A 26,256-nucleotide genomic window follows, 5' to 3' on the forward strand; every position below is an offset into this window, starting at 1 on the left:
ATCTCGTCGTCCTCTACAAAAAAGGTCATATGCAATTTTCCCGTAAGTCCAACGGTTTGGGAGTTATTGTCAAAAAACGAAAATTTCGCAAAATCTGAAGGGAAAAATCTCGAAAAAATTGAAAAAAAAAATTTCTGTAGATATCGAAAAATTCTTGAAATAAAAGTTGTAGGTACTGCTATTACCTGCGAGACAGGTCGTATACAACTTTACAGATAGCTTTTTAATAATAAAAGGAGTCTATAATAACAAATTCAATATGCTAGCATCGTTTGAGTATATAGTCTATACATCCTTAAAACGTCGCGCGTTGTATGACGACGATGTAAAATATACGTCTCTTCTGATGACTCTTAGGACATGTCGAGCCGTTAATAATTACAATTTATTGTCGTTGTAACGTTTGTACGATGAATTCACGACGTGTCTTGATCCTTGACGCTCACGCGTTCGATCCAACCGTGTCCGTTGGTTGATTTCAGCTCTGGAGATGATGGGCCCGAGGTACAGAACGTTCGCGGGAATGGTGATTTGCATGTTTTTCGCATCGGCGATGTCTCTCCTGGCCTTGCTGGTAACGTCCATCGTTGTTTAGTTCGATCTCCAGTATCTCTACATCTGTAAATCTCCAGATAACTCGTAGGACACCACGCGTTTCTCTCTCTCTCTTGCAGGGCTATTTACTTAGACACTGGTACACCCTCTCGTTGGCCACCTCGGTTCCGTTCGTCCTCCTCTTCAGCTACTATTGGATCATCCCGGAATCGCCGCGATGGCTACTCAGCAAAAACAGGATAGACGAGGCGGAAGTGATCGTTCAGCGGATGGCTAAAATCAACGGCAGGACAGTGCCGAATAATTTTCTCCGTAAAATGGAGGTAAAATCACGCGAAGGGAAGACGGTAGATACTGTATACGAGCCACCGTTCGGTAATCGTTCGGAGGTGCGCGTAATGGCGAACAGAGAAAGAGGGGAGAGTTTGATTCGTGTTCCAGGCGGAGATTCTGCGAAGGCAGGGAGTCTCCTGTAATGGAACCAACTCGAGCGAGAATGCGGAGACAACCGACGTGGAGAATCGGGCGCCACCGCCGGCGGCCACGCCGATGGATCTGGTCCGTAATCCGAACATCAGGAAGAAGTTCTTCATCCTAGCGTTTGACTGGGTCGCGAACGCGGTCGTCTACAACGGACTATCCTACAACGCGACGAACCTCGGCGTCTCCGATTACCTAGCCTTCTTCATCGGTAACGATTCTCCTCTCGCTGGTCGACCTTCGCTAGCAACGCGTCACACTTGTACACACATATTTTCGCGCGTGGCACGCGCGTCGCAGCGCATACGCAAAGATGCACGCTCGACCTCCGTTTCGTCATCGTCCATCGTCTGTTCATTCGTTTGTTTATCGTTAGATCGCGTTTGGAACGTATATTTAGAGAATGAAACGTGTAAACGTGCGCAATTACTGATCGTTGGATCGAGAAAATCGAACGGTAGAAAGAACAGCACGGTCGTTTCGCAGGTGGTCTCGTCGAGATCCCGTCGTACGTGATCACATGGTACGCCATGGACCGATTGGGACGTAGATGGGTCCTGTGTCTGACCATGCTTCTGGGTGGTGTCGCCTGCGTCTCCTGCATGTTCGTGCCCGAAGGTGCGTAGTCTTAGGCCGGTATTCAGAGTCGTTGTTTATTCTTAATATCGTCTTGAGCATTTGCTCCACTCCCTGTTTCCTGTACAAGGCAGGGACTGGAAACATAGGATAGACAGGAATAGCAAATGCTTAAAGACGATATTACGAATAAGCAACGACTCGGCCTTATCCTTCCGTCACGGAATCAGTTGACAAACGGCGAACCTCTGTCGCAGCAGACGCCGTATGGGTGACGGTGTCCCTGGCGATGATCGGTAAGTTCGGTATCGCCGCCTCGTTCGCGGTGTTCTACGTGTTCGTCGGGGAACTGCTGCCGACGGTGCTGAGGTCGCAGGCCATGGGAATCGCCTCGTTCATCGCGGGCATCGGTCTGCTCGCTTTCCCGTACATCGTCCACCTGGCCGTGTACTCGAGGGTCTTGCCGCTGATCATAATGGGCACTCTGAGCGTCGCCGGCGCTCTCACGTCCATCTTCCTGCCGGAGACTCTCAACATCCATTTGCCGCAGACGATCGAGGAGGGCGAGATGTTCGGGGCAGATTTCAAGCTCTGGTCCTGCCCGATCTTACCGAAGTGAGTTCATTTCGTTCAAACTCGCGCCCCTCGCGGTGTCGTCGTTCGCATACGATGCACGATGTGATTTTTCAGGAAGGGAAATTCGGATTCGGACGACAAGTCGGACTCCGTGCCATTGAGGTATCTCGTGAACGGCCGGCCGGGAAACCGTCCGTCGTCGATGGCGCAGGAGGAGCCGTCGGCTTCGGCGGATCGAGAACCGGACAATAACTCGCGGTCCCACGCAGTTCAGTGTTCGAGCACGATCGACGGCAAGGCGGAGCAGGCGGGCTGTTCCGGGAAGTTCGACGTGTCGGTCGTCGTCGAACGAAGAAAGACCCAGTGAATCGTGCTCTCCGCTGCCAATTTTTATCGCGCTGCCGTTCGTCGTTATCGTCGTATATGTATAATTGTAAACAACAATCGCTACCAAAGTGCTACGAGTATTAGGTATTCTGCTCGCTGTTCGCACGCAAAGCGCGCGAAATTGAAAGATGCGCGGGTCGCAGTGGGCACAGTCGCCAAGGAGAAACGAACGTTCGGCTGTTTCTGTTTGCGGGAAACAGTACTCGACTCGACGCGACCGCGAAGACGTATCCACCTAGCAGAGGAGCCACGGGCCTGTACCTCGTCCCTGGACAACCGAACCACGGGACCACCTTCGCGGCCGCGCGGATCAAAATTCTCTTTGACAGTTTTCCGCTCTCGTTTCCCAGTCTCGTCGTCGTCGTCGTCGTCGCCAATCCGATAATGCGGGAGATAGTCCACATCCAGGCCGGACAGTGCGGCAACCAGATCGGTGCCAAGGTCAGTGCGAAACACGGACAGTCACGCGAATCTCGCACCGTTCTCGATTTGTCTCGTAGCCCCGGTAAATGGCAGAACTCGCCGCGTCGCGGAGGAGGTGGCCAATCTCGAGCTGTTAAATGTCCACTAGTACTGTCGTAGTAATTCGTAGTCGCGACTAGTCGGTTTACGCGTTCACGTTTTGCGATCGGCCACAGTTTTGGGAGGTGATCTCGGACGAGCATGGCATCGATCCGAGCGGTACCTATTGCGGGGACTCGGATCTGCAGCTGGAGAGGATCAACGTCTACTACAACGAGGCGACCGGCAATAAGTATGTTCCGCGTGCGATCCTCGTCGATTTGGAGCCGGGAACGATGGACTCCGTTCGCTCGGGACCCTTCGGACAGCTTTTCCGACCTGACAACTTCGTCTTCGGTCAGTCCGGAGCTGGCAATAACTGGGCGAAGGGTCACTACACTGAGGGTGCGGAGCTAGTCGACTCCGTCCTCGACGTGGTCAGGAAGGAGGCCGAGAGCTGCGACTGCCTGCAAGGATTCCAGCTAACGCATTCCCTGGGCGGCGGTACAGGTTCGGGGATGGGCACCTTGTTGATCTCGAAGATTCGCGAAGAGTACCCGGACAGGATCATGACGACGTTCTCCGTGGTGCCGTCGCCGAAGGTTTCTGACACCGTGGTCGAACCGTACAACGCGACCCTCTCCGTTCATCAGCTGGTCGAGAACACCGATCAAGTTTGCTGCATCGACAACGAGGCGTTGTACGACATCTGCTTCCGCACCTTGAAACTGTCGACGCCTACGTACGGGGACTTGAATCATCTGGTGTCGGCGACGATGTCGGGGGTGACCACTTGCCTCAGGTTCCCCGGCCAGTTGAACGCGGACCTGAGGAAGCTGGCGGTGAACATGGTCCCGTTTCCGCGGTTGCACTTTTTCATGCCAGGCTTCGCGCCTCTCACGTCCCGCGGCAGCCAGCAGTACAGAGCGCTCTCCGTGCCGGAGCTCACCCAGCAGATGTTCGACTCGAAGAACATGATGGCTGCCTGTGATCCGAGACACGGACGATACCTCACGGTGGCCGCCGTGTTCCGCGGTCGGATGTCGATGAAGGAAGTCGACGAGCAGATGCTCAACATTCAAAACAAGAACAGCGCGTTCTTCGTCGAATGGATCCCGAACAACGTAAAGACTGCCGTCTGCGACATCCCACCCCGCGGCCTGGCGATGTCCGCCACCTTCATCGGCAATTCCACCGCCATCCAGGAACTGTTCAAGCGGATCTCCGAACAGTTCACAGCTATGTTCAGGAGGAAGGCCTTTCTTCACTGGTACACCGGCGAGGGTATGCACGAGATGGAATTCACCGAGGCCGAGTCGAACATGAACGATCTGGTCTCGGAGTACCAGCAGTACCAAGAAGCGACCGCGGAAACCGAGCCGGAATTCGACGAGGACGAAGAGATGGAGAAATGAGAAGCACGCGGGAGATCGACCGCCGATTCAAAATTCTTCCCAGTACATCGCCACCGCTCCCGGCAACCGAACTTTTACATTTTTGTACCGTATCAAAACGAACTGTTCTCCTACCACACTTGTACATTCATCGTTTTACGACCGTTTTTCGAACAGTTTTTACATGTATCTACACACACACCCTGGAAACTGCTCCCACAGTATCTTACAAGCGATATTTCGTGTATACCACACATAGACGACACGCGTCACTACACGTGTGTACACAAGAAACAGGTCACGTCACTACGTGTATACGTATCTTGTAATGTAAGTAATCTAGAAAAATTGTATTATCTGTCGTGTTGAATTTATAATAGATATTCTTTTTCGCACATCAAATTTCACGTCTCGCACTTTGAACTCGTGTGACTGTAGCGTGTGTATGTGTAAACGGTCTTCTCTTTCTCTCTTCGTAACGAAACGAAGGGAGTCGAGATCGAAGACGCGAGTCGATAGTACCTCGACTCATCGTGACGCAATGGGACAACGAAGCAAACTTTTCACGCTCCTAACTCCTTTCGACCCTTTCGGCAATTCCGTCAAAATTACTGGCGTTCGAATCTGGCAATACCCCTGAGAGAATATGCGTGAAATCGTACACGTGCAAATTGGCCAGTGCGGAAACAACGTCGGTAGCAAGGTAACATTCGAGGAGATTCTCAGTGGGAAATGATGACTCGCGTCTACCACCGTCGGAGTATCCCTCTTTGCACGCGTTCTTAAATTTACTCTGTAAAACCGATACAATCGTCGCGCGACCGTTCTCAGTTCTGGGAAGTGATCTCGGACGAGCATGGGTTGAACGCGATCGGGAAATTCGAGGGAGATTCCGAGCTTCAGCTGCAACGGATGAACGTATACTTTATCGATGGACCAGGTAACCACGCGGAAAGCCGATGTTCGATTAGCGCAGATCCGGCTCTATTCCAGATGCCAGGTATGTTCCGAGAGCCATCCTGGTGGATCTCGATCCGGGGAGCCTGTGCAGCGCCCAGTCCGGTCCGTGTGGAAGGTTGTTCAATCCTGACAACCTAGTAGCGGGCTTGACGGGAGCGGCGAACAACTGGGCGAAGGGATATTACACAGAGGGAGCGGAATTGTCCAGCTTCGCTCTGGAACGAATCCGCGCGGAAGCCGAGGCGTGCGATCTCTTGCAAGGTTACTATCCGTGAATGGCACGCACGAGGACCGCTTCGACTCCGTTTCGTTCCGTTCGATCGAGCAGGCATTCAAGTCGTTCACTCGCTCAGTGGCGGGACAGGTGGAGGAATGGGCTCTTTGCTGTTGGAACGACTCAAGGAAGAGTATCCGGAGAGGATCGTGAAGACGTACAGCGTGATTCCTTGCGCCGAGATGTCGGACGTCGTGGTCGAACCGTATAACGCGATACTGTCGCTTAGCAAGGCTGTCGACCACACCGATCAGACCTTCTGCGTGGACAATCGGGCGTTGTATCACATCTGCACCCGCGTTCTCAAACTGTCCACGCCGACGTTCACCGACGTGAATCACTTGATATCCGCCTGCATGTCAGGCATCACGACTTGCTTCAGGTTCCCGGGACAGTTGAACACGGACCTGAGGAAGCTGCACGTGAACCTGGTCCCGTACCCGAGGATCCACTTCTTCGTTCCCGGATACGCGCCTCTCCTGTCCAGAAGCTCCGCACCGTACACGGTACTCTCCGTCCCCGAACTGTCGCAGCAGCTGTTCAACGCGAACAGCATGCTCGTGTACTGCGATCCGAGGATGAGCAAGTTCATCGCTGTGGCCACCATATTCAGAGGCAGAATGTCGACCAAGGTCTGCGATCCTCTGTTTCGCGAGTCTCGAACGGGACGACGCGCGGTCGGAGCGGTAGGATCACTCCTAGTCGAACGCAATCTTTTTCCGTTTGCAGCATGTCGATGAGCAGATACTCGCCATACGCAATAGAAACAGCTCGTACTTCGTCGACTGGATACCGAACAACGTTCAAACCGCGATATGCGACATCGCTCCGCGAGGTCTCAGCATGAGCGCCAGCATGATATCGAACACGACGGCGATTCAGGAACCGTTCAAGAGACTGGCCGCGGGATTCGATGGGATGCTGAGGAGAAGAGCGTACGTGCATTGGTACACGGCCGAGGGTATGGAGGAGACGGAGTTCGTGGACTCACGAACGGTCATATACGACCTCATCACCGAGTATCAACGCCAGCAGGAGGTGACGGCTGAGACTACCTTCGACGACGAACCGACGGAATACGAGGACTGGGACAAATAAAACGAAGCAGATAATTTGAAAAACACTTGTATATTTCTGCAAGGGACAAACTTACGCTACATCGTGAGACGTGTGCCACGCGTACAAGCTAGATTTTTGGTTCTGTGCTTTGGTGTTCGATCGACTCGTCAAGGCACGTATTCACTCGATCTTCCCTCGTCTGCTCGTTCGCACACTCGTAACGTCTCGCTGAGTCATACGTTTCGCGATACGTACGTACACGTGGACGCGTGCAATACGAGTAAATACGTGCCTTCACGTTACTCACCCCTTTGCGATCGTTGTTCCCGATCGCGCGAACAAGGCTCTGCGCATAAGTACGGAAGAAGAGGAAGAGAGGGTAGAAAAGGGAAAGGACGAGTCGCAAGGGTCGTTACTCTTGTTCGCAGGCTTCGAAATCGTCGGCGCATTCCTCGGCCTCGAAATCTTCCTCGGCTGTGGCCTCCTGGTACTGCTGGTACTCCGAGACCAGATCGTTCATGTTCGACTCGGCCTCGGTGAACTCCATCTCGTCCATGCCCTCGCCCGTGTACCAGTGGAGGAAGGCCTTCCTACGAAACATCGCGGTGAACTGCTCCGAGATTCTCTTGAACAATTCTTGAATGGCGGTGGTGTTCCCGATAAAGGTCGAGGACATCTTCAGACCCTTGGGTGGGATGTCGCAGACGGCGGTTTTCACGTTGTTCGGGATCCACTCGACGAAGTACGAGCTGTTCTTGTTCTGGACGCTGAGCATCTGCTCGTCGACTTCCTTCATCGACATTCGACCGCGGAACACGGCGGCCACCGTGAGGTATCGTCCGTGTCTCGGGTCGCAGGCGGCCATCATGTTCTTCGCATCGAACATTTGCTGCGTAAGTTCAGGCACCGAGAGCGCCGAATACTGTTGCATGGACCTGGAGGTCAATGGAGCAAATCCGGGCATGAAGAAGTGGAGACGAGGGAACGGGACCATGTTCACCGCCAGCTTCCGCAGGTCGGCATTCAGCTGGCCGGGAAACCTGAGACAAGTCGTAACGCCGGACATGGTCAGCGAGACCAGATGATTCAGGTCGCCGTAACTCGGATTCGATACTTTGAGCGTGCGGAAGCAAATATCGTAAAGGGCTTCGTTGTCGATGCAGTAAGTCTCGTCCGTGTTCTCGACCAGCTGATGGACGGAGAGGGTGGCGTTGTAAGGTTCTACGACGGTGTCTGAAACTTTCGGCGACGGCATCACCGAGTACGTGTTCATAATTCTGTCGGGGTATTCCTCGCGGATCTTCGAGATGAGCAGCGTGCCCATGCCGGATCCGGTGCCGCCGCCGAGCGAATGAGTCAGCTGAAAGCCTTGTAGGCAGTCGCAGTTCTCGCATTCCTTCCTGACCACGTCCAGAACGGAGTCGACCAGTTCAGCGCCCTCGGTGTAATGGCCCTTCGCCCAGTTGTTCCCCGCTCCCGATTGCCCGAACACGAAATTGTCCGGTCGGAACAGTTTCCCGTAAGCTCCGGATCGAACCGCGTCCATTGTTCCTGGCTCCAAGTCCAGAAGAATGGCCCGCGGCACGTACTTTCCTCCATTGGTCGAAGTCGCCACTGTAACGACACGCGAATGATACAAGGCTCGCCGATTTCTACTGCGGTTACTATCAAACGAAACCGAGTCCGAGCACCGTTCGTCGTACGATACGTGTGTCCGTCGTCGATTTCGGCTCTGAGGACAAACGTTCCAAGACGGAAGTGTCCGAAACCGACGACGAACCGCGCGTATCGTCGCGTGATCGCCCATATTAAACGGGCTCGAATCGTATTGTCATTCCGGTGAAACGACTATCGCCGACCACTGGCTCTCTATAAGGACGACGGAAACGCGTAAGCGAATCGATCGCGGCACCGGACGCGAAATCTGACGGTTATTTCGGTCGCCGACATTCATTTCTTCGTGTCGGTCGTTTTCTCGCGACGCGACGCGCGACGTTTCTGCGACCGCGGTCGCGTCTATTTTAAGGCAAGTGCGAGACCCGCGAACTCGCAAATAGGTTCTTTCTCACCAGAAGCTTCGTTATAGTAGACCGAGATTCGCTCCAGCTGCAGATCGCTGTCCCCGTGGTAGATCCCCGACTGGTCTATGCCGTGTTCCTCGGAGATCACTTCCCAGAACTGAAACGAACATCGCAAACAATGAGAGAGCGTTACGCGCTACGTAACTGGCGGCGTCGTTTCTCTTTTCTTTCTCATGCCTTTGTCTCGTCTTCGAACGAACGACGACGAGGCAAAGAATTCCCTTCGGAGAGGACAACGCGGGGTCCAAACGCAGAGGTTCACGAAATTATCGCAGCCTCTGCCCCCTGACTCGAGTTCATCCTCCCTTGGTCCTCCATTTATCTCGCCCTCGCTATTTTCTCTCTCCTCTATTAATAGTCATCCGTCCATCGTGATACTTCTGACACGACCCGGCGCCGAGACGCGCGTCGAGGGTGACGAGAGAAGAAGGGTCTCGAAAATTTCGTGTAGAACCATGCGATTGTCGAACGCGACGATCACGGAAGCCGCATCGATACAAAGTTGCTGGCAGAAGTGTGCGATTCACGCTCGGCTGCCGCAAAATCCGTTCCTCTCTCGCGAACCGCAAAGCCGAAAGATCGATGCAAAAAAAATTGCATCGTTCATTTAGACGTGTAACGAGAGTATCAACGGGTGCAATTCCTCTGGATCACCTCGACACGTTCGAGTAAAAGAGGGCGAACAATAAGGAAATTCCGGATAGCAACCGAGAATTCGGCGGAGAACGCACTCGTTCGCTTGAGAGCCGGAGAGCGGTACTTTCAATTCGAGTTCCCTGGTTGAGTGACGAATTCAAAGTCTAGTCAAGACACTTCAATTAGTCAAGTTATTGCTCGCCGCCGACGCCTTGTCTCTGATTCGTTCACGAGAATCTTCCCCGAAGAAACGGCGAAGGGACAGGAATTGTGTGAAGCCGAAACGCGGATGAGTAAAATTCGCCCAGGTAACAAACGATAAGAGAGTTCACTTACCTTCGCGCCGATCTGGTTCCCGCATTGTCCGGCTTGCAGGTGCACGATTTCTCGCATTCTAAAGCTGGCCTTTCTCCGTTAGACGAAGAGTTCGAGGAAGAGTACAGCTGATCTGTTGGAAGACCGAGGTGAAAGTAGTAGTCGGACGTCGCGCAGGAGTAGTGCACCGTTGAACCGAAGCTGACGAAACTGACGAGGAAACGCGCTCGTGTCGATGTCCTGAGGTCGACTCTTCGCTCCGCTCCGCTCGGTCCCGCCGAGCCAAAGCCCGCAGACCACGCGGAGGGGGAGAAGATTCTCCAACCGGCGGCGGCGTGCCGAGAACATGCGACCGAGGAACAGCCTCCAGGACAGTCCAGGATACAAGCTCGATCGCGTTCGATACCCCGCAACGACACCCTATCTATTTTACCCCAAATTATGTTGCCTTGATGATTCACGTTCGGCCCATACGTGTCGTTTCCGGGCCTGGAAGGTCTTCGCTTCTCTAAAAAAAAAAAGAAACGAGGAGGACCGGAAAGCGATGCGCATCCTGTTTTCCGGCCGATCATCAGGAACCTGACTCCACCGCATGAAATTCGGAGACAGAAGATACGATGACCGATTCGACGATTTGAAAATTCCTCGCGCGTACCCCTCGGACGAGAGCGTCGCGCGTCACTATAGTTTGGATGAAATATGCGCACGCCTCCCGAAAAAGGGAGAAAACCATTCGTATGCTAAACAGGGCTCGTGAGTCACTCTCGAAGCATCGCGCGGCTGTCTTCGTGGTCGAAGGGGGTAGCGATAAGGGAGAGACGAAACGTCTCCAGCTGTGCTACTGTTCCACGATCCCCTGCCGTCGTGAATCCCTTTTTCTATTATCGTAACTCGCTGCTAAGCTCACCCTGGCCCTGCTCTTTGTTCCGTTTCCATGCTCGTTCGAAACCGACTTGTTGGTTTGCTCGCGATTCGCGAAACCCGCCTCTGTCGACGCCTGCATCGGCGTATCGATCGGAAAACGGTAAACGTTATCTTCGCTTCCGGTGCCTTATTGTTATAGTCCACGCTTTGTTTCATGGGACGGAGTGAAAATACGGTTGGTAATTAGCAGCGACACGGTCTCTCCACTTGGATCGAATTCACGGACCGAGACAGACGCCTCCTCCTGTCGTCGCTCGTACGGCCGATGATTCACATTTCGTATGCCGCGCCGCTGGTTCGGCTCGCCTGAAAGAAAATCCAACACCGCGACAATGCGCGTTTCCTCCCCTCGCCCACTCGTTCAGCGATTCCGTCTACTTCGGCAGGTCGTCTCGTCTCGCTTACGCTAGTAGGTGCGTATTTACGTATAATTAATCAGATCGGTGAACACGCTCGGGCAGTTGACAAGGACTAAGGAACTCACTGGAAATCGTATTTATATGATAATAATTTATTCAAAGATGATCGTGGCCGCATCAGCGGTTATACATTGGATATTACGACGCGTCTCATTAATTAAAGGAAACGAATGATACAGAAACAAGAGACGATTTAACGTACACAATTTTTCAGAAGGAGACGTCACCGTACTATTGATCGTGATGAAACGCGCCTGAACTGATTGTAAAAAAAGAATAAAAAAGAAGAAAGAAGTGACCGGCGACAAGAAACGCGGAGAGAAACGCAGAATTAAAAAGCTATCTAAGAACAAACAGAGAGAAAGAGAGAGAGACATCGACGAAGGGTTGACGATAGTAGATAGTACGTATAGCGAAGAGCGTAGATGCTTAGTTCTCGTCGACCTCTGCTTCCTGTTCCTCGTCGAATTCGGCGTCTTCGTCGGCAGTAGCCTCCTGGTATTGCTGATACTCGGACACCAGGTCGTTCATGTTCGATTCGGCCTCGGTGAATTCCATCTCGTCCATACCTTCGCCGGTGTACCAATGAAGGAAAGCTTTTCTCCTGAACATGGCGGTGAACTGTTCGGAGATTCGCTTGAACAGTTCCTGGATGGCGGTGGAATTGCCGATGAAGGTGGCGGACATCTTCAGGCCGCGGGGTGGGATGTCGCAGACGGCGGTCTTCACGTTGTTCGGGATCCATTCGACGAAGTAGGAGCTGTTCTTGTTCTGAATGTTGAGCATCTGCTCGTCGACCTCCTTCATCGACATTCTGCCACGGAAGATGGCTGCTACCGTGAGGTACCTTCCGTGCCTGGGATCGCAAGCGGCCATCATGTTCTTCGCGTCGAACATTTGCTGGGTGAGCTCCGGCACGGAGAGTGCTCTGTACTGCTGGCTGCCGCGGGATGTGAGAGGCGCGAAGCCTGGCATGAAGAAGTGGAGACGAGGGAACGGTACCATGTTTACGGCGAGTTTCCTCAGATCAGCGTTCAACTGACCGGGGAACCTGAGGCAGGTGGTGACACCGGACATTGTGAGGGAGACGAGATGGTTCAAGTCACCGTACGTAGGCGTCGACAGTTTCAGAGTGCGGAAGCAAATATCGTAAAGGGCTTCGTTGTCGATGCAGTAAGTCTCGTCCGTGTTCTCGACCAGCTGATGAACGGAGAGCGTCGCGTTGTACGGTTCGACGACGGTGTCGGATACTTTGGGAGACGGTACGACCGAGTACGTGTTCATAATTCTGTCGGGGTATTCCTCGCGGATCTTCGAGATGAGCAGAGTGCCCATGCCGGATCCGGTACCGCCGCCAAGGGAATGGGTCAGCTGGAATCCTTGCAGGCAGTCGCAGCTCTCGGCCTCTTTCCTGACCACATCGAGGACGGAGTCGACCAACTCGGCGCCCTCGGTGTAATGTCCTTTCGCCCAGTTATTGCCAGCTCCGGATTGACCGAAGACGAAGTTGTCGGGTCTGAAAATCTGTCCGAAGGGTCCCGAGCGAACGGAGTCCATCGTTCCCGGCTCCAGGTCGACGAGAATGGCACGCGGCACATATTTTCCGCCGGATGCTTCGTTGTAGTACACGTTGATTCTCTCCAACTGCAGGTCGGAGTCGCCGTGATAAGTGCCAGTTGGGTCGATGCCATGCTCGTCGCTGATTATTTCCCAAAACTGTAACAAGACGATTCGCGTTCGTTAATATCGTTTCGCTCCTTGCTGCTCGACGAACGCGAGTATTATCGACCGAGAGAACGGTTCGACGACCTCGCCCGTCGGTGAATAGCTCGCGTGTAATTAGTCGTAATACGCGCGTTCATTAAAATCTCGCCGCCGCCGCTGCCGGCCAGGATGGACGTTCTCCTCTCACCGCTCTTTTTCCCTCCTTTTCAGCCCGAATGAATCGTTCGAGCGCGGATCGTTGCGATCATCCGTCCGAGCAACTACACACCGGCTAGCAGCAGCAGCAGCAGCAGCAGCAGCAGTTGCGTTTCCCCTATCGAACGAACAGCGGGCGCAGATATCCCAACGCAGAATATATCGAGTACCTCGATGAGCGAGAAGCAAAGTGTATTTGCCACCACGTTTCACGCGCGAACGACTAAATTGTCGTTGATGGCCCTCGTACGTAGCACTACGTATATCTTCGCGCCGTGAGCGAACGAATTCGATCGAGTTGCTCGACAATCATAGCCGCGGTTAACATTAATTGTGGTACGCCCACGGGGTCCTACGTCCTACGTACGTACATACATAAAGCCGTATGGCCATATACGACCATCGCTCTAGCTATGGAAGCGAGTGTTGTCCAACATTACTTACTGGCTCTCACCACCACCACCGATCCGTACACCCGATGTACATACGTATAATGTCGCACCGAGATGAGTCACCAATGTCATCGCTATATTTAGAAATGACTGCTGCGACGCGATGCCAATCTCGCTTAATTAGCATAAGACAGTACGCCCGGCCTATGCACTCCTGATTTTTGTTTACCAGCCACCTCGCCCAGCGATTCCGCGCGCTACATTTTTTAATTTACTCATTAGACCTCGTTCAGCTCGGCAAAAATGAAAACATCGTTGACTGAATTCATCGAATTACGATGACGCGTCGAACGTCAAGATTAGAGAGACGAATGTAAAAAAAAACAAGTGTCCGAAACGACGATAACAAAAATTACTCAGTTCTGATATCACCGGTACGGCGATATACGACGGTTGAACAATTTCGTGGAATTGATTACGTGTGCAAGAATTTGATCGAATACTAAATAATGTAATGTACCTACGATGAAAGGACGACCTAGCGTCGTTTTACAATTTAAACCCGGAGGGATCGAATTCAATCGATGCACCTGGTCATAACGAGCGGTCGAGCGTGCCGCTGCCAACGTAAAGTGGCGACTCGAAAGCGAGCAGCGCGACGCGAAAGAAAATGGCGAAAGGATATCTTCTTTCTGTATTTGGAGACGTTTCGCCGCCGCTACGCAACACGCGATCCGTCCTTGGATCGCGAGATTTCTGAATGAGGTAACAACTGTTGCACAAGTCTACGTGCACCGGCCGAAGGATCACGCTCGTCATATATCTACGACAAAATACTCTCGTTGAAACAGGAATAATATGAATGTACGGATCCAGATGGGTAATTCGGGAAACGGGCGTCGAGCGCAGGAGATACGCAACCTTGAAAACTATGAGAGCGTGACAGCAGCTGCATCGTTCGCTACGTGCTCGAAACGTCAATCGCGTAGATCGAGACATGGATTTCGTGATTTCCTCCTGGTCAATCAGCAATTTCGTTTTTATTCGTTTCGATCGATCTATGCGTCGCGGTTCAGAGCCAGGGACAGCGGTTTGCATCCAATAAGTGTATTTAGACTCGTGTAGAAAAACCAAACGAACGATACGAGCAAAGAATTCGTGGGCAAGAAAATCGAAACGGTACACAGGGAGAGAGGGAGATAGAGAAAGAGAACCGTGTCGATTGCGCGCGCAATCGCTCGATTCCGTTGCCGCATCAACCGATGTATCTTGACGCCATAGGTAGGCCACGCCCAGGCTCAAAGTTTACGCGAGACGCTTAACAAATTTATAATTAAACGATGCATACTTTTCGCTACTTTCATCTCGAAACGTCTGTAGCCGTGCCGGAAGAAGAGATGGATCGAAAAGTACGAACGCGAAGCGAATATCCGTACGCTTGACGACAACGCTTCGTTGGACTGCGCCGACAGGAAAAGAGACCGTTAAGAATACTCGCCGGCCGGCGAAGTTTCTGTCGCCATGACAGGTCTTCGACCGTCGACGAGGCTGCTGTTTTTTCGCGTGCCAACCGTGCCACGTAACGAGCCGTGTTCGTTCGACGCAATTCCTCCGACCGAAATAGTTCACTAGGTACGTCTCTACAAATCTCTGAACCACGTAGCGTCACGACAGTTACTCCTCGAAACGAAGTACGCACGCGACGCGCTTGGAAAACGAGAAGCCTGCTCATCGCGTTCGTTTGTTCACAGACTCGAAGTGATTCGACGCTATCACGATAACAGTTTTTTAGCGAATACCGAGATTCCGCTCGAATCGTTACCACCGGCCGACAAACGACGCCGAACAAAGGAGTGTTGCACGCGGTGCCGTCGAATTCGATTGTTATTTCCAACAATTCTCATCGCTTACCTTTGCGCCAATTTGGTTGCCGCACTGGCCGGCTTGAATATGAACGATTTCCCTCATGTTGCTCGGTAGTTTGTCGAACCTTTTCGGAGATTACTGCGATTATCGAATGAAAGACGACGTACACGCTTACTCGCCACGAGAGCCCAGCAACGAATATGCCCCGACGGCGGCGTCCGTTACAGATTTTCAAGCTTCTACGGGGATACAGTGGGGCGACGGGGGATAGCTCGAGCACCGTTCCCTATTGGTCGCCACCCGGACCCCGCAGCCTTCTCGCCACCCAGCGTCCACAGCGTTACCAACTGTCCTCAGGATCTCGTTTCTGCGTCGACGCGGGCCAGATCCCAGTTTCTGCGGATACGTGACATCGTTGAAAATTTCGATTCATCAAACGTGCAAGCCGAACACCTCAACCCACAATCCCAGCCTCCCTCTCCAGCTCGATCCTCTCTCGGTAAGGATCGATCATTTCTACGTTAGAGAGATTTAATTATACGATCTACTTTGTTCAACTATATTCCACGCATAATCGCGCCGCTATGGTTACGTTCGCTATCCAGTACCCAGGCAATAGGCAACCTGTACACATACAGACGTACCTATGTATACACGTACGCCGGCATACGTACGTACGTACCTGTAAATGCATTTAATTTACGTTTTCGAATGCGTTCGCCGAGTACGTTCGTCGACGAAGCTAAAATTTCCGATACGAACGTCGTCGAATGCGTCATTGTCATGCTAATAGGGCAGTGGGTACCGATGAATTACGGTACATCTGCTTCCTACACACATACATGCGCGCGCGGTTGCTACAATGCTACGACATCTGCCCTCCTAACTTCCAGCGCGGCTACGATTATAAATATGTTAGCTTTCTTCTCGAAGCGGCGATACCACGAACGTATCGTCTCTTGTGAACATCCGCATTATTTTATCAGAACGTTCTCCATACTTGACTTGTATGTAAGACAGACTTAGTATACGTATAGCTCAGGTTTTACAATTGAACCCACCCCGCTCGTCCGTAGTCTGCTTGGAAAAAGTCGATACGCGATGAGTCACCGGGACGGCACTACGGCAACGGCACACACCCAGCCAAATATCGCGGGTCCAATGAAAAATGCGTCGTCTTTCGCAATCAGATGTACAACGATCAATTTGTAGATTAGAGCGACGAAACAAATGAACGTCCGGATCGGTTCATTTGGCGCGTAGATAGAAGAAAATTACGTATACGTACGTGAAATTATAGATAGGACGTTACGCGTTTACTTCCAGGCAGGAGAGGCAGGAGAGAGGAACAGGATAGGAGAGGAGCAGAGGACAGGACAGGAGAGATCAGGTAAGGTGGGTTACAGCATTGCACCGCGTGAGCCGTAAGCCAATCTTCTCACCGTTACCATGTATGGGATCAGTCGGTCTTCGTTTCGAAGAAAAAAAGTCATCTACGATCATCGCCCGCGCATCCGAGTGTGCGCAAATATTGGCTCGCATCGGTGGACACGCGTCGCGGTACGTCCATGTAACGGGCCTGCCAATAACGGGGGAACAATCATATTTATCAGCGGTGTGCATACGTGAGTTCTAAGCCTGGTCTGCTTCCGGTTGGAACGCTAAATGCTTCTCGTCTTTTACAAGCTCCTCGCGTACAGCGGAGGATGCACATTTGACCGTTTCGCTAGCGCTCGATACGAGGTGTAAAAGGGGTGAAGGGCAAGGATGACAGAGAAGTACTGTGTATCGATAGTCATCTGCTTTGATCGTCCTTCATTGCCCGTACGATTAACAGCGGGAATAAACTCTCGCTGACATCATACCTATTTCAGACGACGTTCGCGTTTCGTCAGGAAAGTAAGGCTTTCTCGCTTATCGTGTCGGCAGCGACGACGACGACTAAGCTAGATCGAAAGATATCCGGCAATCGATCGGTTCAATTTATTTCGTACCAAAATGATCTTCGAGCGTATCTCTTATTCTAAATCGCGATTGAAACGATGTCCTCTGCCGGTAGCAACGTTTTACGCATGTCAACGGGGTAGCTGCACGATGCTATCGATCACCCGGCGCACCTACAATTTCTCTTCGTCGTTGAAACCATTTCGCCGGTCTCGTAAAACTTATTTTCCGCCGGACGTAATTTATTTTCTGTGAGCTTCCTCCGTCATTGACAACAATGGTTCCCCCATAGGTCCATGGGTTCTCCTTACGCTCGCGCGAGTCGATGGACACAATTCGTTTCTGTTGATCGCACGGCCAAGAGAAAGAGGGTGGGTTTCGATGTGATTTTGCCGATGATTATACATAGGACGGGATAGGTGCATCGTTGGTAACGAGCAGGCGACTAGCCGAGAGAATCGACTCGGAACGACGGCGACGGTCACACCGGGCCAAGCCAAACCTTGCCCCGCCTTGACTTTTATTGATCTCGAGGACGTCGCGTGCGGCAAATGCACGTAACGCGTACATACATACGTCTAAATATTTCCGCAGGCGTATATCCGTATCGACGCGTCTCAATTTCCAAGATCATCGCGCTGGAAAGCGATACAGTTCATCGTGTCTCGTGCGAGGGTCCCGGTGCGTTTCAAAAGCTTCGCAGGATTCAGTGGGGGTGGCCGAGTCGCGTACAGATCGAGGACATCGTTTTGACACACGACCACTTTCTCGAACGATCACCAGAGAGATAACTGGTCCGAGAACGAGCAACGACAAGCTGCCGTAAATGGTGTCGTTCTCTACTTTGGAAAACGGCCCGTGGGTACGTCGCATCGACAGTGATCGTGACTCATTCGACGGTTCCTCTCCCGATCTCGATCTAGTCTCTATAATTATTATTATCAGAAGCATCGATTCTTATCGAAAAAAGGAACGTTCAGAGAAACGCTCTCCGATGGACGCGTGCGTACGTACGTATCTCGTGAAACGTTCGTCGGGGAAAAGGGAAAACGACGGAGGCCACAATGGAAAGAATAAGGAGAGGTTCGCACGATCGAATCGCGAAGTAGTCTGTAGTGCCCATATTTGGGCACGGCCGCCGCATTTTATGTGTCACCTCGGCTATCCATTTTCTTATAACGATCTAACTTGTGTAACGCGATTCGATCGGGGCCGTTTCATTACCGTGTATATCACTCCGAACGTTATGCAGTCTCGGGTCTGCTCGCGTTCGATAGGAACGGGTCAGTGTACTACACTCGAACATGAGCGTTCTGCTCGATCGTACGGCTCTTCTTCATCTCGACCGTAACTCGTCGATGCCACGCACTTACATGTGTACATATATATGTATGTACGTATGTATGTAAGTGGCACAAATGGTACTTTCTATTCGTGAGTACAGATTCGCAGACAGCATCTCGACGCGAATCTCCACGTTCGAACGTTTTGCCCGCTCATCTATTTTCATTTACTTTGGAAAGAAAAGAGAAGGTGCGACGAGAAACGAGTACCCGAAGCAGTGATGGGCTCTCAACTCATGTCACCAGTTTTCTACTTAGTTTGTAGAAAATTTGTAGATATGCCTCAGTCGTGTAAGTTACGTCTGATTACGTCATTAATGTCGAAAACGTTGTTTTCGACCAGTTTTCGGCCAGTTTTCGACGTTAATGACGTAATCAGACGCACTCTGCACGACTAAGATAAGCGCTTTAAAACATCAATACACTCGACATTAAGCAAGTGTTTCCAAGAGGAATTCAGGAATGTTTCACACATATGTGGGATACAAGTCAACTTATAGCAGTTTAAGCCGAACGTACCTAGAAAGGGCGCCTATATCCCCAAGTATCCCTCAGAAATACTCTGTCGAGCTATATTTTCGGGTTGCTTCCGTTGAAATACACCTTCTTCATGTGTTCTCAAGAGGAATTCAGGAATGTTTTATACATATGTGGGATACAAGTCGATTTATAAACGTATTATAAGATATCTACAGGTTTTCTACAAACCAAGTAGAAAACTGATGACACGACCCCAACAGCACTCAATATAGCAGCAAACGTTGCAAAAATATTGTTCTGCAAGATCGCAATATTTCAAACAATACTGCTGCAGAATTGCCACGAAAGAATTACTGAAAGTACAGATGGCATTTCTATAATTTCTTTACGTTATCATTGTAATTATGATTATAATCTTCTTTATGATTAATTATACAGGGTGGTCCACACAACGTGTGCACAGTTATAACTTCCAAAATATGCGTTGCACGAAAGAATGTTATATACAAAAGTTATATGGTTTAAAAGGGTACACTATGTAGTGCGTTAATTTTTTTTATAGGTAGAGGCGTTTCGGAGATTTGAAGGTCAACTTTGTTTTTTTTAAACAGAATACTATATTTTTTATACCAAAATATGATAGAGTATCGAATTCTAAGTAAAAAAACTATTGACCGTTATTAGCCGTAAACCTAATAGCTAACGAGTAATTTCACTTTAATACTTCACAATTTTCTTCGCGTAATATCAAGTTGGAGTTTCAATCTTATATCACAGATTTCCGCAAGAAGCCTACCCAGTGCGAAATTTTCAAAAAATCGATTTTTTCTTTCTGCAATTTTTTGAAAGATTATACCTTAAAAAGTATCATACTAAAATCCACGTGCACATGTTGCGTGGACCACCCTGTATTATATGTTCCCAATAATATGGACGTAATAATTACATAAAAATCGTGAGAAACGTTACTGTAACGTTACTATAATGTTGTATTGCAACGTATACAACGCACTATTGTTGGAATGTTACAGTAACGTTGTACGGCAATTGCAATGTGACACAGTTGAAGATACGTTGTTGCAATTTTGAGTGCTGTTCGGGAAGTCGAAAACCCATCACTGACCCGAAGTGTTCGCGACTGCTTCCCAGCGAATGGTTCTCTGGGCGTAACCGAGACCATGAACAGATCGATTTTCGTACGAAGCGCATTGCGGACATGGGCGGTCTTTCCTGCTACGTCCGTGTTCGATTTTACCTATGGTATTCGCTCGAATGTCGAACTTATTCTATTTCGAGTAACGAGAGTCTGTTCGAGAGAGGAAACGTTTTCGGAAACATCCTTTGCCGAGCGAGGTAAGCCCACGAGAAACCTTCGTCGCCCACTCGGTTTCATAGCCATGGTTCCTTTCTCCGACTGGATTATCTGTGCCGGCGTTCCGGTTATCCCACGTTACCCGTCTGATCTCTCGGCTGCGTCATGCGTTCAACGCGTCTGAATAAATAAGGATCGTTCGTTCATCGTGTATCGAGACACTTTTATTTTACATTACGTTTCACGTGGGTGTATAAAAATTTAACAAAACGGTAGAGACAATGGATTAAGTATACATGGATTATTCGATGAGGAACTTGGTAGCGAGATCGTTGAATTCTTCCGGATACCGTAGGTGCAAGTTGTGTGCCCCCTTCTCGAAGATCTTCAATCTGAAACGGTTTTCGCTCGATTAAATCGAAACAGCGGCGATTCGACGATCGTTTGCTGAGCAAATGGTACGAACTTTGCTCCAACTATACTGTCCTTCAAGTAAGTCGGATGTTCAGGGAGTACCATGGCATCTTTGGCTCCTTGGACGATCAAAGTGGGACATTTGATCTTCGGCACCATCTCTTTGCACAAGTTGCCGTTCTGCTTCTCGTAGATCCTTAGGACAGAATCTACCCAGCCGGTCCATATCTTGCGAAAATACTCCTCCCCGTAGATGGCGATCATCGGCGCACGCATTTTCTCGGACCAGGAATCGATGTCCCGAAATTCTGTTCCATCGACCAGATCAGACAATGAATAGATCATAGAGATACGCAAAGAGATAGATTTTACTTTTGTAGATATCGACTTCCTCAGGCGTTATATAGGCGTTCCCGACGACGGCTATCATCTTTCGAATGTTGCCGGGAAACATCGCAGCTATCATGAGAGAAGTGATAGCGCCGTCGCTCCATCCTATCAATGAAAATTTGCTGTGGCCGAGAGTCTTCATCAGATTGCAAGCCCAGTCCGCGTCGCGCTGGAAAAAGTCATCGGGAAACGTCCTATCGGGCGGCCTCGACTTTCCATAGCCCGGCGGGTCCCAAGCGACCACGGTAAATTTTTCTCTCGACAGACCTTCTATCTGTGGTTTGAAATCCGTCCATATCGAACCTACGACATTGCAGTTAAACGCTGCCTCATCTTATCTTCGAATCCTCGACCTTACGTAATTTTTTATCAATTGCGATCGAATCTACTAGGTAGCAGCACCTTCAAGGCGAAATCTGCGCCGAACGATGTGAGCAGAGGAGTGCAGACTTGCAGACCACTGATCTCTGTTTCGGCAACAATTTCGCGAAATCACTCACCTGCTGCTCCCGGTAAGAGTAGCACCGGATGTTCACCGGTTCCAACTCGCAGACAATTGATGTTCACTCCATCGACGTTGACCTTTTGTTCCTGCCGACAAATCGACCGTATTCCACTTGTCCCGATCAAAGTGTACTATCTACATACACGTGCATACGTTACCTCTGGCATCGTACTTCGATCCGTCGAGAACGATCTCTTGCTCATGTTCCATCGAAGTGAAATGCCGCCTATATAAAACGGTATATTATTTGCGGAATTACGAAATAGCTTGAGCAGCATGGCTACTTGTTTTCTTGCTTATATCGATGCTCGGTCCACGGGTCCAGATCCCACCAGTCCGATTTCGCACAATATTGTTCACGTGACTGAAATACCGCGAAATACAGTGTGGATGAAGCCGCTGAAATCGCCAAACGATTTTTTCTTTCTGCAATTTTTTGAAAGATTATACCTTAAAAAGTATCATACTAAAATCCACGTGCACATGTTGCGTGGACCACCCTGTATTATATGTTCCCAATAATATGGACGTAATAATTACATAAAAATCGTGAGAAACGTTACTGTAACGTTACTATAATGTTGTATTGCAACGTATACAACGCACTATTGTTGGAATGTTACAGTAACGTTGTACGGCAATTGCAATGTGACACAGTTGAAGATACGTTGTTGCAATTTTGAGTGCTGTTCGGGAAGTCGAAAACCCATCACTGACCCGAAGTGTTCGCGACTGCTTCCCAGCGAATGGTTCTCTGGGCGTAACCGAGACCATGAACAGATCGATTTTCGTACGAAGCGCATTGCGGACATGGGCGGTCTTTCCTGCTACGTCCGTGTTCGATTTTACCTATGGTATTCGCTCGAATGTCGAACTTATTCTATTTCGAGTAACGAGAGTCTGTTCGAGAGAGGAAACGTTTTCGGAAACATCCTTTGCCGAGCGAGGTAAGCCCACGAGAAACCTTCGTCGCCCACTCGGTTTCATAGCCATGGTTCCTTTCTCCGACTGGATTATCTGTGCCGGCGTTCCGGTTATCCCACGTTACCCGTCTGATCTCTCGGCTGCGTCATGCGTTCAACGCGTCTGAATAAATAAGGATCGTTCGTTCATCGTGTATCGAGACACTTTTATTTTACATTACGTTTCACGTGGGTGTATAAAAATTTAACAAAACGGTAGAGACAATGGATTAAGTATACATGGATTATTCGATGAGGAACTTGGTAGCGAGATCGTTGAATTCTTCCGGATACCGTAGGTGCAAGTTGTGTGCCCCCTTCTCGAAGATCTTCAATCTGAAACGGTTTTCGCTCGATTAAATCGAAACAGCGGCGATTCGACGATCGTTTGCTGAGCAAATGGTACGAACTTTGCTCCAACTATACTGTCCTTCAAGTAAGTCGGATGTTCAGGGAGTACCATGGCATCTTTGGCTCCTTGGACGATCAAAGTGGGACATTTGATCTTCGGCACCATCTCTTTGCACAAGTTGCCGTTCTGCTTCTCGTAGATCCTTAGGACAGAATCTACCCAGCCGGTCCATATCTTGCGAAAATACTCCTCCCCGTAGATGGCGATCATCGGCGCACGCATTTTCTCGGACCAGGAATCGATGTCCCGAAATTCTGTTCCATCGACCAGATCAGACAATGAATAGATCATAGAGATACGCAAAGAGATAGATTTTACTTTTGTAGATATCGACTTCCTCAGGCGTTATATAGGCGTTCCCGGCGACGGCTATCATCTTTCGAATGTTGCCGGGAAACATCGCAGCTATCATGAGAGAAGTGATAGCGCCGTCGCTCCATCCTATCAATGAAAATTTGCTGTGGCCGAGAGTCTTCATCAGATTGCAAGCCCAGTCCGCGTCGCGCTGGAAAAAGTCATCGGGAAACGTCCTATCGGGCGGCCTCGACTTTCCATAGCCCGGCGGGTCCCAAGCGACCACGGTAAATTTTTCTCTCGACAGACCTTCTATCTGTGGTTTGAAATCCGTCCATATCGAACCTACGACATTGCAGTTAAACGCTGCCTCATCTTATCTTCGAATCCTCGACCTTACGTAATTTTTTATCAATTGCGATCGAATCTACTAGGTAGCAGCACCTTCAAGGCGAAATCTGCGCCGAACGATGTGAGCAGAGGAGTGCAGACTTGCAGACCACTGATCTCTGTTTCGGCAACAATTTCGCGAAATCACTCACCTGCTGCTCCCGGTAAGAGTAGCACCGGATGTTCACCGGTTCCAACTCGCAGACAATTGATGTTCACTCCATCGACGTTGACCTTTTGTTCCTGCCGACAAATCGACCGTATTCCACTTGTCCCGATCAAAGTGTACTATCTACATACACGTGCATACGTTACCTCTGGCATCGTACTTCGATCCGTCGAGAACGATCTCTTGCTCATGTTCCATCGAAGTGAAATGCCGCCTATATAAAACGGTATATTATTTGCGGAATTACGAAATAGCTTGAGCAGCATGGCTACTTGTTTTCTTGCTTATATCGATGCTCGGTCCACGGGTCCAGACCCCACCAGTCCGATTTCGCACAATATTGTTCACGTGACTGAAATACCGCGAAATACAGTGTGGATGAAACCGCTGAAATCGCCAAACGATCTCCGGTCGTGTACGTACGAATCCGCTGGTTTCTCCTTTATTCTCGTCGTGATCTGCATTCGGGTAATCGCACGTGCTCGGGAACGTTGACAGGGATTAAGAGCGACGACAATTAAATCACGGGGAATAATGTTTAAAATTTTTATTGTCAAAATATACAATGATCGTCGATAACGTAACGTCTATGCCAGTAGGACTCGTTTGCACGGGTCAAGATCAATATACATCGTCCAAAAAATAAATAAGGATGTCTGGTCGAGAGTGACGATGCAAAAATGTTTAATACGCATGTACATTTTTAAAGTCGTGATACAGATTTCTACACATGCTCTCGAGACGAAATTACGTTGATAAAGAAAGAAAAAGAAAATGACCGCGGTGAACGATGTGAAACGTGTGAAGAATAGAAAACGGGAGTCTCGATCCTTTGTAACGAAGTACATCTGAATAAGTTTGGTGCAGTTTGCTCTTATATACCTTATACCTAATCGTATCGTAACATTTATAGAAATGAATCGATGAACAAGCCATGATAATTAGAGAAGTACACTTATCATGAGTCTTGCTGTTCGCGACTCACAGTTCTGTGATACTCCTCCGTTAAATGTTTCTTGTACTTTGCCGGCTCGTGCCACAGCTTGGCCGCCTGTGGATTCAGTGGACTCTCGTTGTTAGGCTCTAGAGAACAAGAAGACAACGTTCTTCAGATCTCCACCTTTTTCCCATTGTTTTCCTGGTCGTTCAGGTACCGAGTCGTTCTTACTTACCACTGAGGAGAGATTGTATGGACAACAATATGGTCCGCACATCGTACAAAGCGCTCCACTTGTCTTTCAGTATGTCCAAGCAAATGTTACCCACTGCGTCCACGTTCGGGTGGAAGCAGGGAGTAACGAATCGTACTATCGGTGCGCTGTATGGGTAACTGTGGGGAAATTCTAAAGTTAATTTGTACGTGAGTCCGGCGTAAACCTGTTGCAACAAACAAATGAAGAGTCATTGCACGTGTTCGAGAGGATCGTAGAGGCATAGACGTTTACCGTGTCCGTTGGTCCCGTGATAGTTCCTATCCATTTGAACAGATTCTCTCCGTCCGGAAAGGCGGAAACACCTTTCTCCGTGTTCATCATCAAGACCATAAGTTCCTTCTGCAGTCTGCGTAAATGAAATTCGATTAGAAGTAGATCTTCCTTGACTGGCTGGCATTCGCAACTTCGGGACGGGCTAATTTCAAATCGTTCGCCCAAATATTGCGGATAGGTTATGTGTAGACCATCGCGACGAAGAGTATGCTCGATGCTCTTCGACGAGAGCACGAGCAGAGATGAATAAAACGATACGATGACGAACGCAGAAGTGCACGTAGAGCTGAATTGACAACGAGTTCATCGTATTCGACTGAGTCAACGTACCGTTTACTGACTGCGTGGTTGTCTTTCGGTACATTTTGCTTTTCCTCGGTAGCTTTACTCGGAGCATTCTGCGACGAATAGAACGGATTTATATTCTGTGCCATTCTGGAGCGAAGGACACTCGATCAGAGCTCGGGAACTATTATCCGCGACACAAGAATCCGAAGCTTCGGTTTCGAACACAACAGTCACTGTGGAAATTTGAATGCTGGCCCCTCTATCAACCGTCGTGAAAACATTCGCTCTCGAACAGCTGTTGAAGACAGAGAGAAACTCTGTTGAAGACTTTGACTATATAAACACAGAGAGAAACTGAGAGTGCTCATGCCTTTGTTCTCTCGTGAGACCACTTCGAAAGTGCTGCACCTTGCGGCCAACTGGGGAAGATGGTCCACCTTTAGCATGTAGCAGAACCTTTGTAGGAGAAATCTACCCTGTTCGGTTCCATCGTAGCACAGGCCAGATTCAGGGCCAGGTCCACCGTAGCATATACACAGTATAGGTAGTAC

At 49.9% G+C, this 26,256-nt stretch overlaps 8 protein-coding genes and 1 long non-coding RNA gene across 17 annotated transcripts in view; 5 read left to right on the forward strand and 4 right to left on the reverse strand.

The window, feature by feature from the left end:
• LOC108633110 (organic cation transporter 1) overlaps positions 1–2,579 on the forward strand; it is an 11,843-nt gene extending 9,264 nt beyond the window's left edge. For all 3 annotated transcript variants that reach the window (XM_026811054.1, XM_026811055.1, XM_026811053.1), the window contains exons 5-10: positions 483–574; positions 675–878; positions 997–1,246; positions 1,522–1,653; positions 1,872–2,226; positions 2,302–2,579. In XM_026811054.1, coding sequence (XP_026666855.1) covers positions 483–574; positions 675–878; positions 997–1,246; positions 1,522–1,653; positions 1,872–2,226; positions 2,302–2,554 — 1,286 coding nt within the window. In that variant the 3' untranslated portion in view covers positions 2,555–2,579. The remainder of the gene's footprint in view (positions 1–482; positions 575–674; positions 879–996; positions 1,247–1,521; positions 1,654–1,871; positions 2,227–2,301) is intronic.
• Positions 2,580–2,931: 352 nt separating this feature from the next.
• Positions 2,932–4,871, forward strand: LOC108633112 (tubulin beta chain-like). Its single transcript, XM_018038104.2, has 2 exons — positions 2,932–3,015; positions 3,213–4,871. The coding sequence occupies exons 1-2, from the start codon at positions 2,959–2,961 to the stop codon at positions 4,488–4,490; spliced, it is 1,335 nt and encodes a 444-aa protein (XP_017893593.1). The 5' UTR covers positions 2,932–2,958; the 3' UTR covers positions 4,491–4,871.
• Positions 4,872–4,929: 58 nt separating this feature from the next.
• On the forward strand, positions 4,930–6,801 carry LOC108633102 (tubulin beta chain). 2 transcript variants are annotated; one of them, XM_026811067.1, is made up of 5 exons: positions 4,930–5,172; positions 5,301–5,430; positions 5,463–5,690; positions 5,758–6,335; positions 6,433–6,801. In XM_026811067.1, the coding sequence occupies exons 1-5, from the start codon at positions 5,116–5,118 to the stop codon at positions 6,799–6,801; spliced, it is 1,362 nt and encodes a 453-aa protein (XP_026666868.1). In that variant the 5' UTR covers positions 4,930–5,115. The 2 variants fall into 2 exon arrangements, with proteins under 2 accessions (XP_026666868.1, XP_026666869.1); XM_026811068.1 differs by having other exon boundaries at positions 5,301–5,424.
• An 11-nt stretch (positions 6,802–6,812) lies between these two features.
• On the reverse strand, positions 6,813–11,212 carry LOC108633111 (tubulin beta chain-like). Its single transcript, XM_018038102.2, has 3 exons — positions 9,816–11,212; positions 8,832–8,940; positions 6,813–8,376 (listed from the first exon to the last, which is right to left on the reverse strand). The coding sequence occupies exons 1-3, from the start codon at positions 9,870–9,872 to the stop codon at positions 7,175–7,177; spliced, it is 1,368 nt and encodes a 455-aa protein (XP_017893591.1). The 5' UTR covers positions 9,873–11,212; the 3' UTR covers positions 6,813–7,174.
• A 255-nt stretch (positions 11,213–11,467) lies between these two features.
• Positions 11,468–15,531, reverse strand: LOC108633119 (tubulin beta-1 chain). The gene is made up of 2 exons (XM_018038131.2): positions 15,361–15,531; positions 11,468–12,853 (listed from the first exon to the last, which is right to left on the reverse strand). The coding sequence occupies exons 1-2, from the start codon at positions 15,415–15,417 to the stop codon at positions 11,567–11,569; spliced, it is 1,344 nt and encodes a 447-aa protein (XP_017893620.1). The 5' UTR covers positions 15,418–15,531; the 3' UTR covers positions 11,468–11,566.
• Positions 14,644–15,304, forward strand: LOC113463900 (uncharacterized). The gene is made up of 3 exons (XR_003388751.1): positions 14,644–14,730; positions 14,830–15,081; positions 15,201–15,304. It is a non-coding gene; the product is annotated as an uncharacterized LOC113463900 (long non-coding RNA).
• A 142-nt stretch (positions 15,532–15,673) lies between the features above and the next one.
• Positions 15,674–26,256, forward strand: part of LOC108633117 (protein CBFA2T3-like) — a 30,412-nt gene continuing 19,829 nt past the window's right edge. The window contains exons 1-2 of one of the 6 annotated variants that reach the window (XM_018038127.2): positions 15,674–15,814; positions 16,642–16,705. The gene's annotated coding sequence lies outside the window, so the exon portion shown is untranslated. Of the gene's footprint in view, positions 15,815–16,641; positions 16,706–16,856; positions 16,876–16,920; positions 16,941–17,853; positions 18,122–22,601; positions 22,651–26,256 lie in introns of those variants that run through there. The other 5 variants (XM_018038119.2, XM_018038129.2, XM_018038120.2 and 2 more) reach the window with 5 other exon arrangements.
• LOC108633103 (uncharacterized) lies at positions 20,593–24,249 on the reverse strand. The gene is made up of 10 exons (XM_026811071.1): positions 24,077–24,249; positions 23,914–24,004; positions 23,396–23,716; positions 23,076–23,331; positions 22,913–23,001; positions 21,862–21,998; positions 21,699–21,789; positions 21,181–21,501; positions 20,861–21,116; positions 20,593–20,786 (listed from the first exon to the last, which is right to left on the reverse strand). Exons 1-10 carry the CDS (start codon positions 24,194–24,196, stop codon positions 20,696–20,698), a joined length of 1,773 nt encoding a protein of 590 aa, XP_026666872.1. The 5' UTR covers positions 24,197–24,249; the 3' UTR covers positions 20,593–20,695.
• vih (ubiquitin conjugating enzyme vih) lies at positions 24,463–26,042 on the reverse strand. The gene is made up of 4 exons (XM_018038135.2): positions 25,748–26,042; positions 25,376–25,490; positions 25,103–25,307; positions 24,463–25,013 (listed from the first exon to the last, which is right to left on the reverse strand). The coding sequence occupies exons 1-4, from the start codon at positions 25,849–25,851 to the stop codon at positions 24,889–24,891; spliced, it is 549 nt and encodes a 182-aa protein (XP_017893624.1). The 5' UTR covers positions 25,852–26,042; the 3' UTR covers positions 24,463–24,888.

This window comes from Ceratina calcarata, unplaced genomic scaffold (assembly GCF_001652005.2).
Source record: "Ceratina calcarata isolate Rehan_Ccalc_2016 unplaced genomic scaffold, ASM165200v1 scaffold185, whole genome shotgun sequence".
Lineage (NCBI taxonomy): Eukaryota > Metazoa > Arthropoda > Insecta > Hymenoptera > Apidae > Ceratina > Ceratina calcarata.

What these genes read in the sequence shown, in the direction of transcription:
- LOC108633112 (XM_018038104.2), top strand. Translation starts at nt 2,959, where the DNA reads ATGCGGGAGATAGTCCACATCCAGGCCGGACAGTGCGGCAACCAGATC. An exon ending in GCAACCAGATCGGTGCCAAG is followed by an intron (nt 3,016 to 3,212) that starts GTCAGTGCGAAA and finishes GATCGGCCACAG; the next exon opens with TTTTGGGAGGTGATCTCGGA.
- LOC108633102 (XM_026811067.1), top strand. Translation starts at nt 5,116, where the DNA reads ATGCGTGAAATCGTACACGTGCAAATTGGCCAGTGCGGAAACAACGTC. An exon ending in GAAACAACGTCGGTAGCAAG is followed by an intron (nt 5,173 to 5,300) that starts GTAACATTCGAG and finishes GACCGTTCTCAG; the next exon opens with TTCTGGGAAGTGATCTCGGA. An exon ending in TAACCACGCGGAAAGCCGAT is followed by an intron (nt 5,431 to 5,462) that starts GTTCGATTAGCG and finishes GCTCTATTCCAG; the next exon opens with ATGCCAGGTATGTTCCGAGA.
- LOC108633111 (XM_018038102.2), bottom strand. Translation starts at nt 9,872, where the DNA reads ATGCGAGAAATCGTGCACCTGCAAGCCGGACAATGCGGGAACCAGATC. An exon ending in GGAACCAGATCGGCGCGAAG is followed by an intron (nt 8,941 to 9,815) that starts GTAAGTGAACTC and finishes TGTTCGTTTCAG; the next exon opens with TTCTGGGAAGTGATCTCCGA. An exon ending in CTACTATAACGAAGCTTCTG is followed by an intron (nt 8,377 to 8,831) that starts GTGAGAAAGAAC and finishes GTGTCGTTACAG; the next exon opens with TGGCGACTTCGACCAATGGA.
- LOC108633119 (XM_018038131.2), bottom strand. Translation starts at nt 15,417, where the DNA reads ATGAGGGAAATCGTTCATATTCAAGCCGGCCAGTGCGGCAACCAAATT. An exon ending in GCAACCAAATTGGCGCAAAG is followed by an intron (nt 12,854 to 15,360) that starts GTAAGCGATGAG and finishes GTCTTGTTACAG; the next exon opens with TTTTGGGAAATAATCAGCGA.
- LOC108633103 (XM_026811071.1), bottom strand. Translation starts at nt 24,196, where the DNA reads ATGCTGCTCAAGCTATTTCGTAATTCCGCAAATAATATACCGTTTTAT. An exon ending in GACAGTATAGTTGGAGCAAA is followed by an intron (nt 23,002 to 23,075) that starts GTTCGTACCATT and finishes AAACCGTTTCAG; the next exon opens with ATTGAAGATCTTCGAGAAGG. An exon ending in ACTCTTACCGGGAGCAGCAG is followed by an intron (nt 21,502 to 21,698) that starts GTGAGTGATTTC and finishes GCAATGTCGTAG; the next exon opens with GTTCGATATGGACGGATTTC.
- vih (XM_018038135.2), bottom strand. Translation starts at nt 25,851, where the DNA reads ATGGCACAGAATATAAATCCGTTCTATTCGTCGCAGAATGCTCCGAGT. An exon ending in TCACGGGACCAACGGACACG is followed by an intron (nt 25,308 to 25,375) that starts GTAAACGTCTAT and finishes TTGTTGCAACAG; the next exon opens with GTTTACGCCGGACTCACGTA. An exon ending in CATACAATCTCTCCTCAGTG is followed by an intron (nt 25,014 to 25,102) that starts GTAAGTAAGAAC and finishes CTTGTTCTCTAG; the next exon opens with AGCCTAACAACGAGAGTCCA.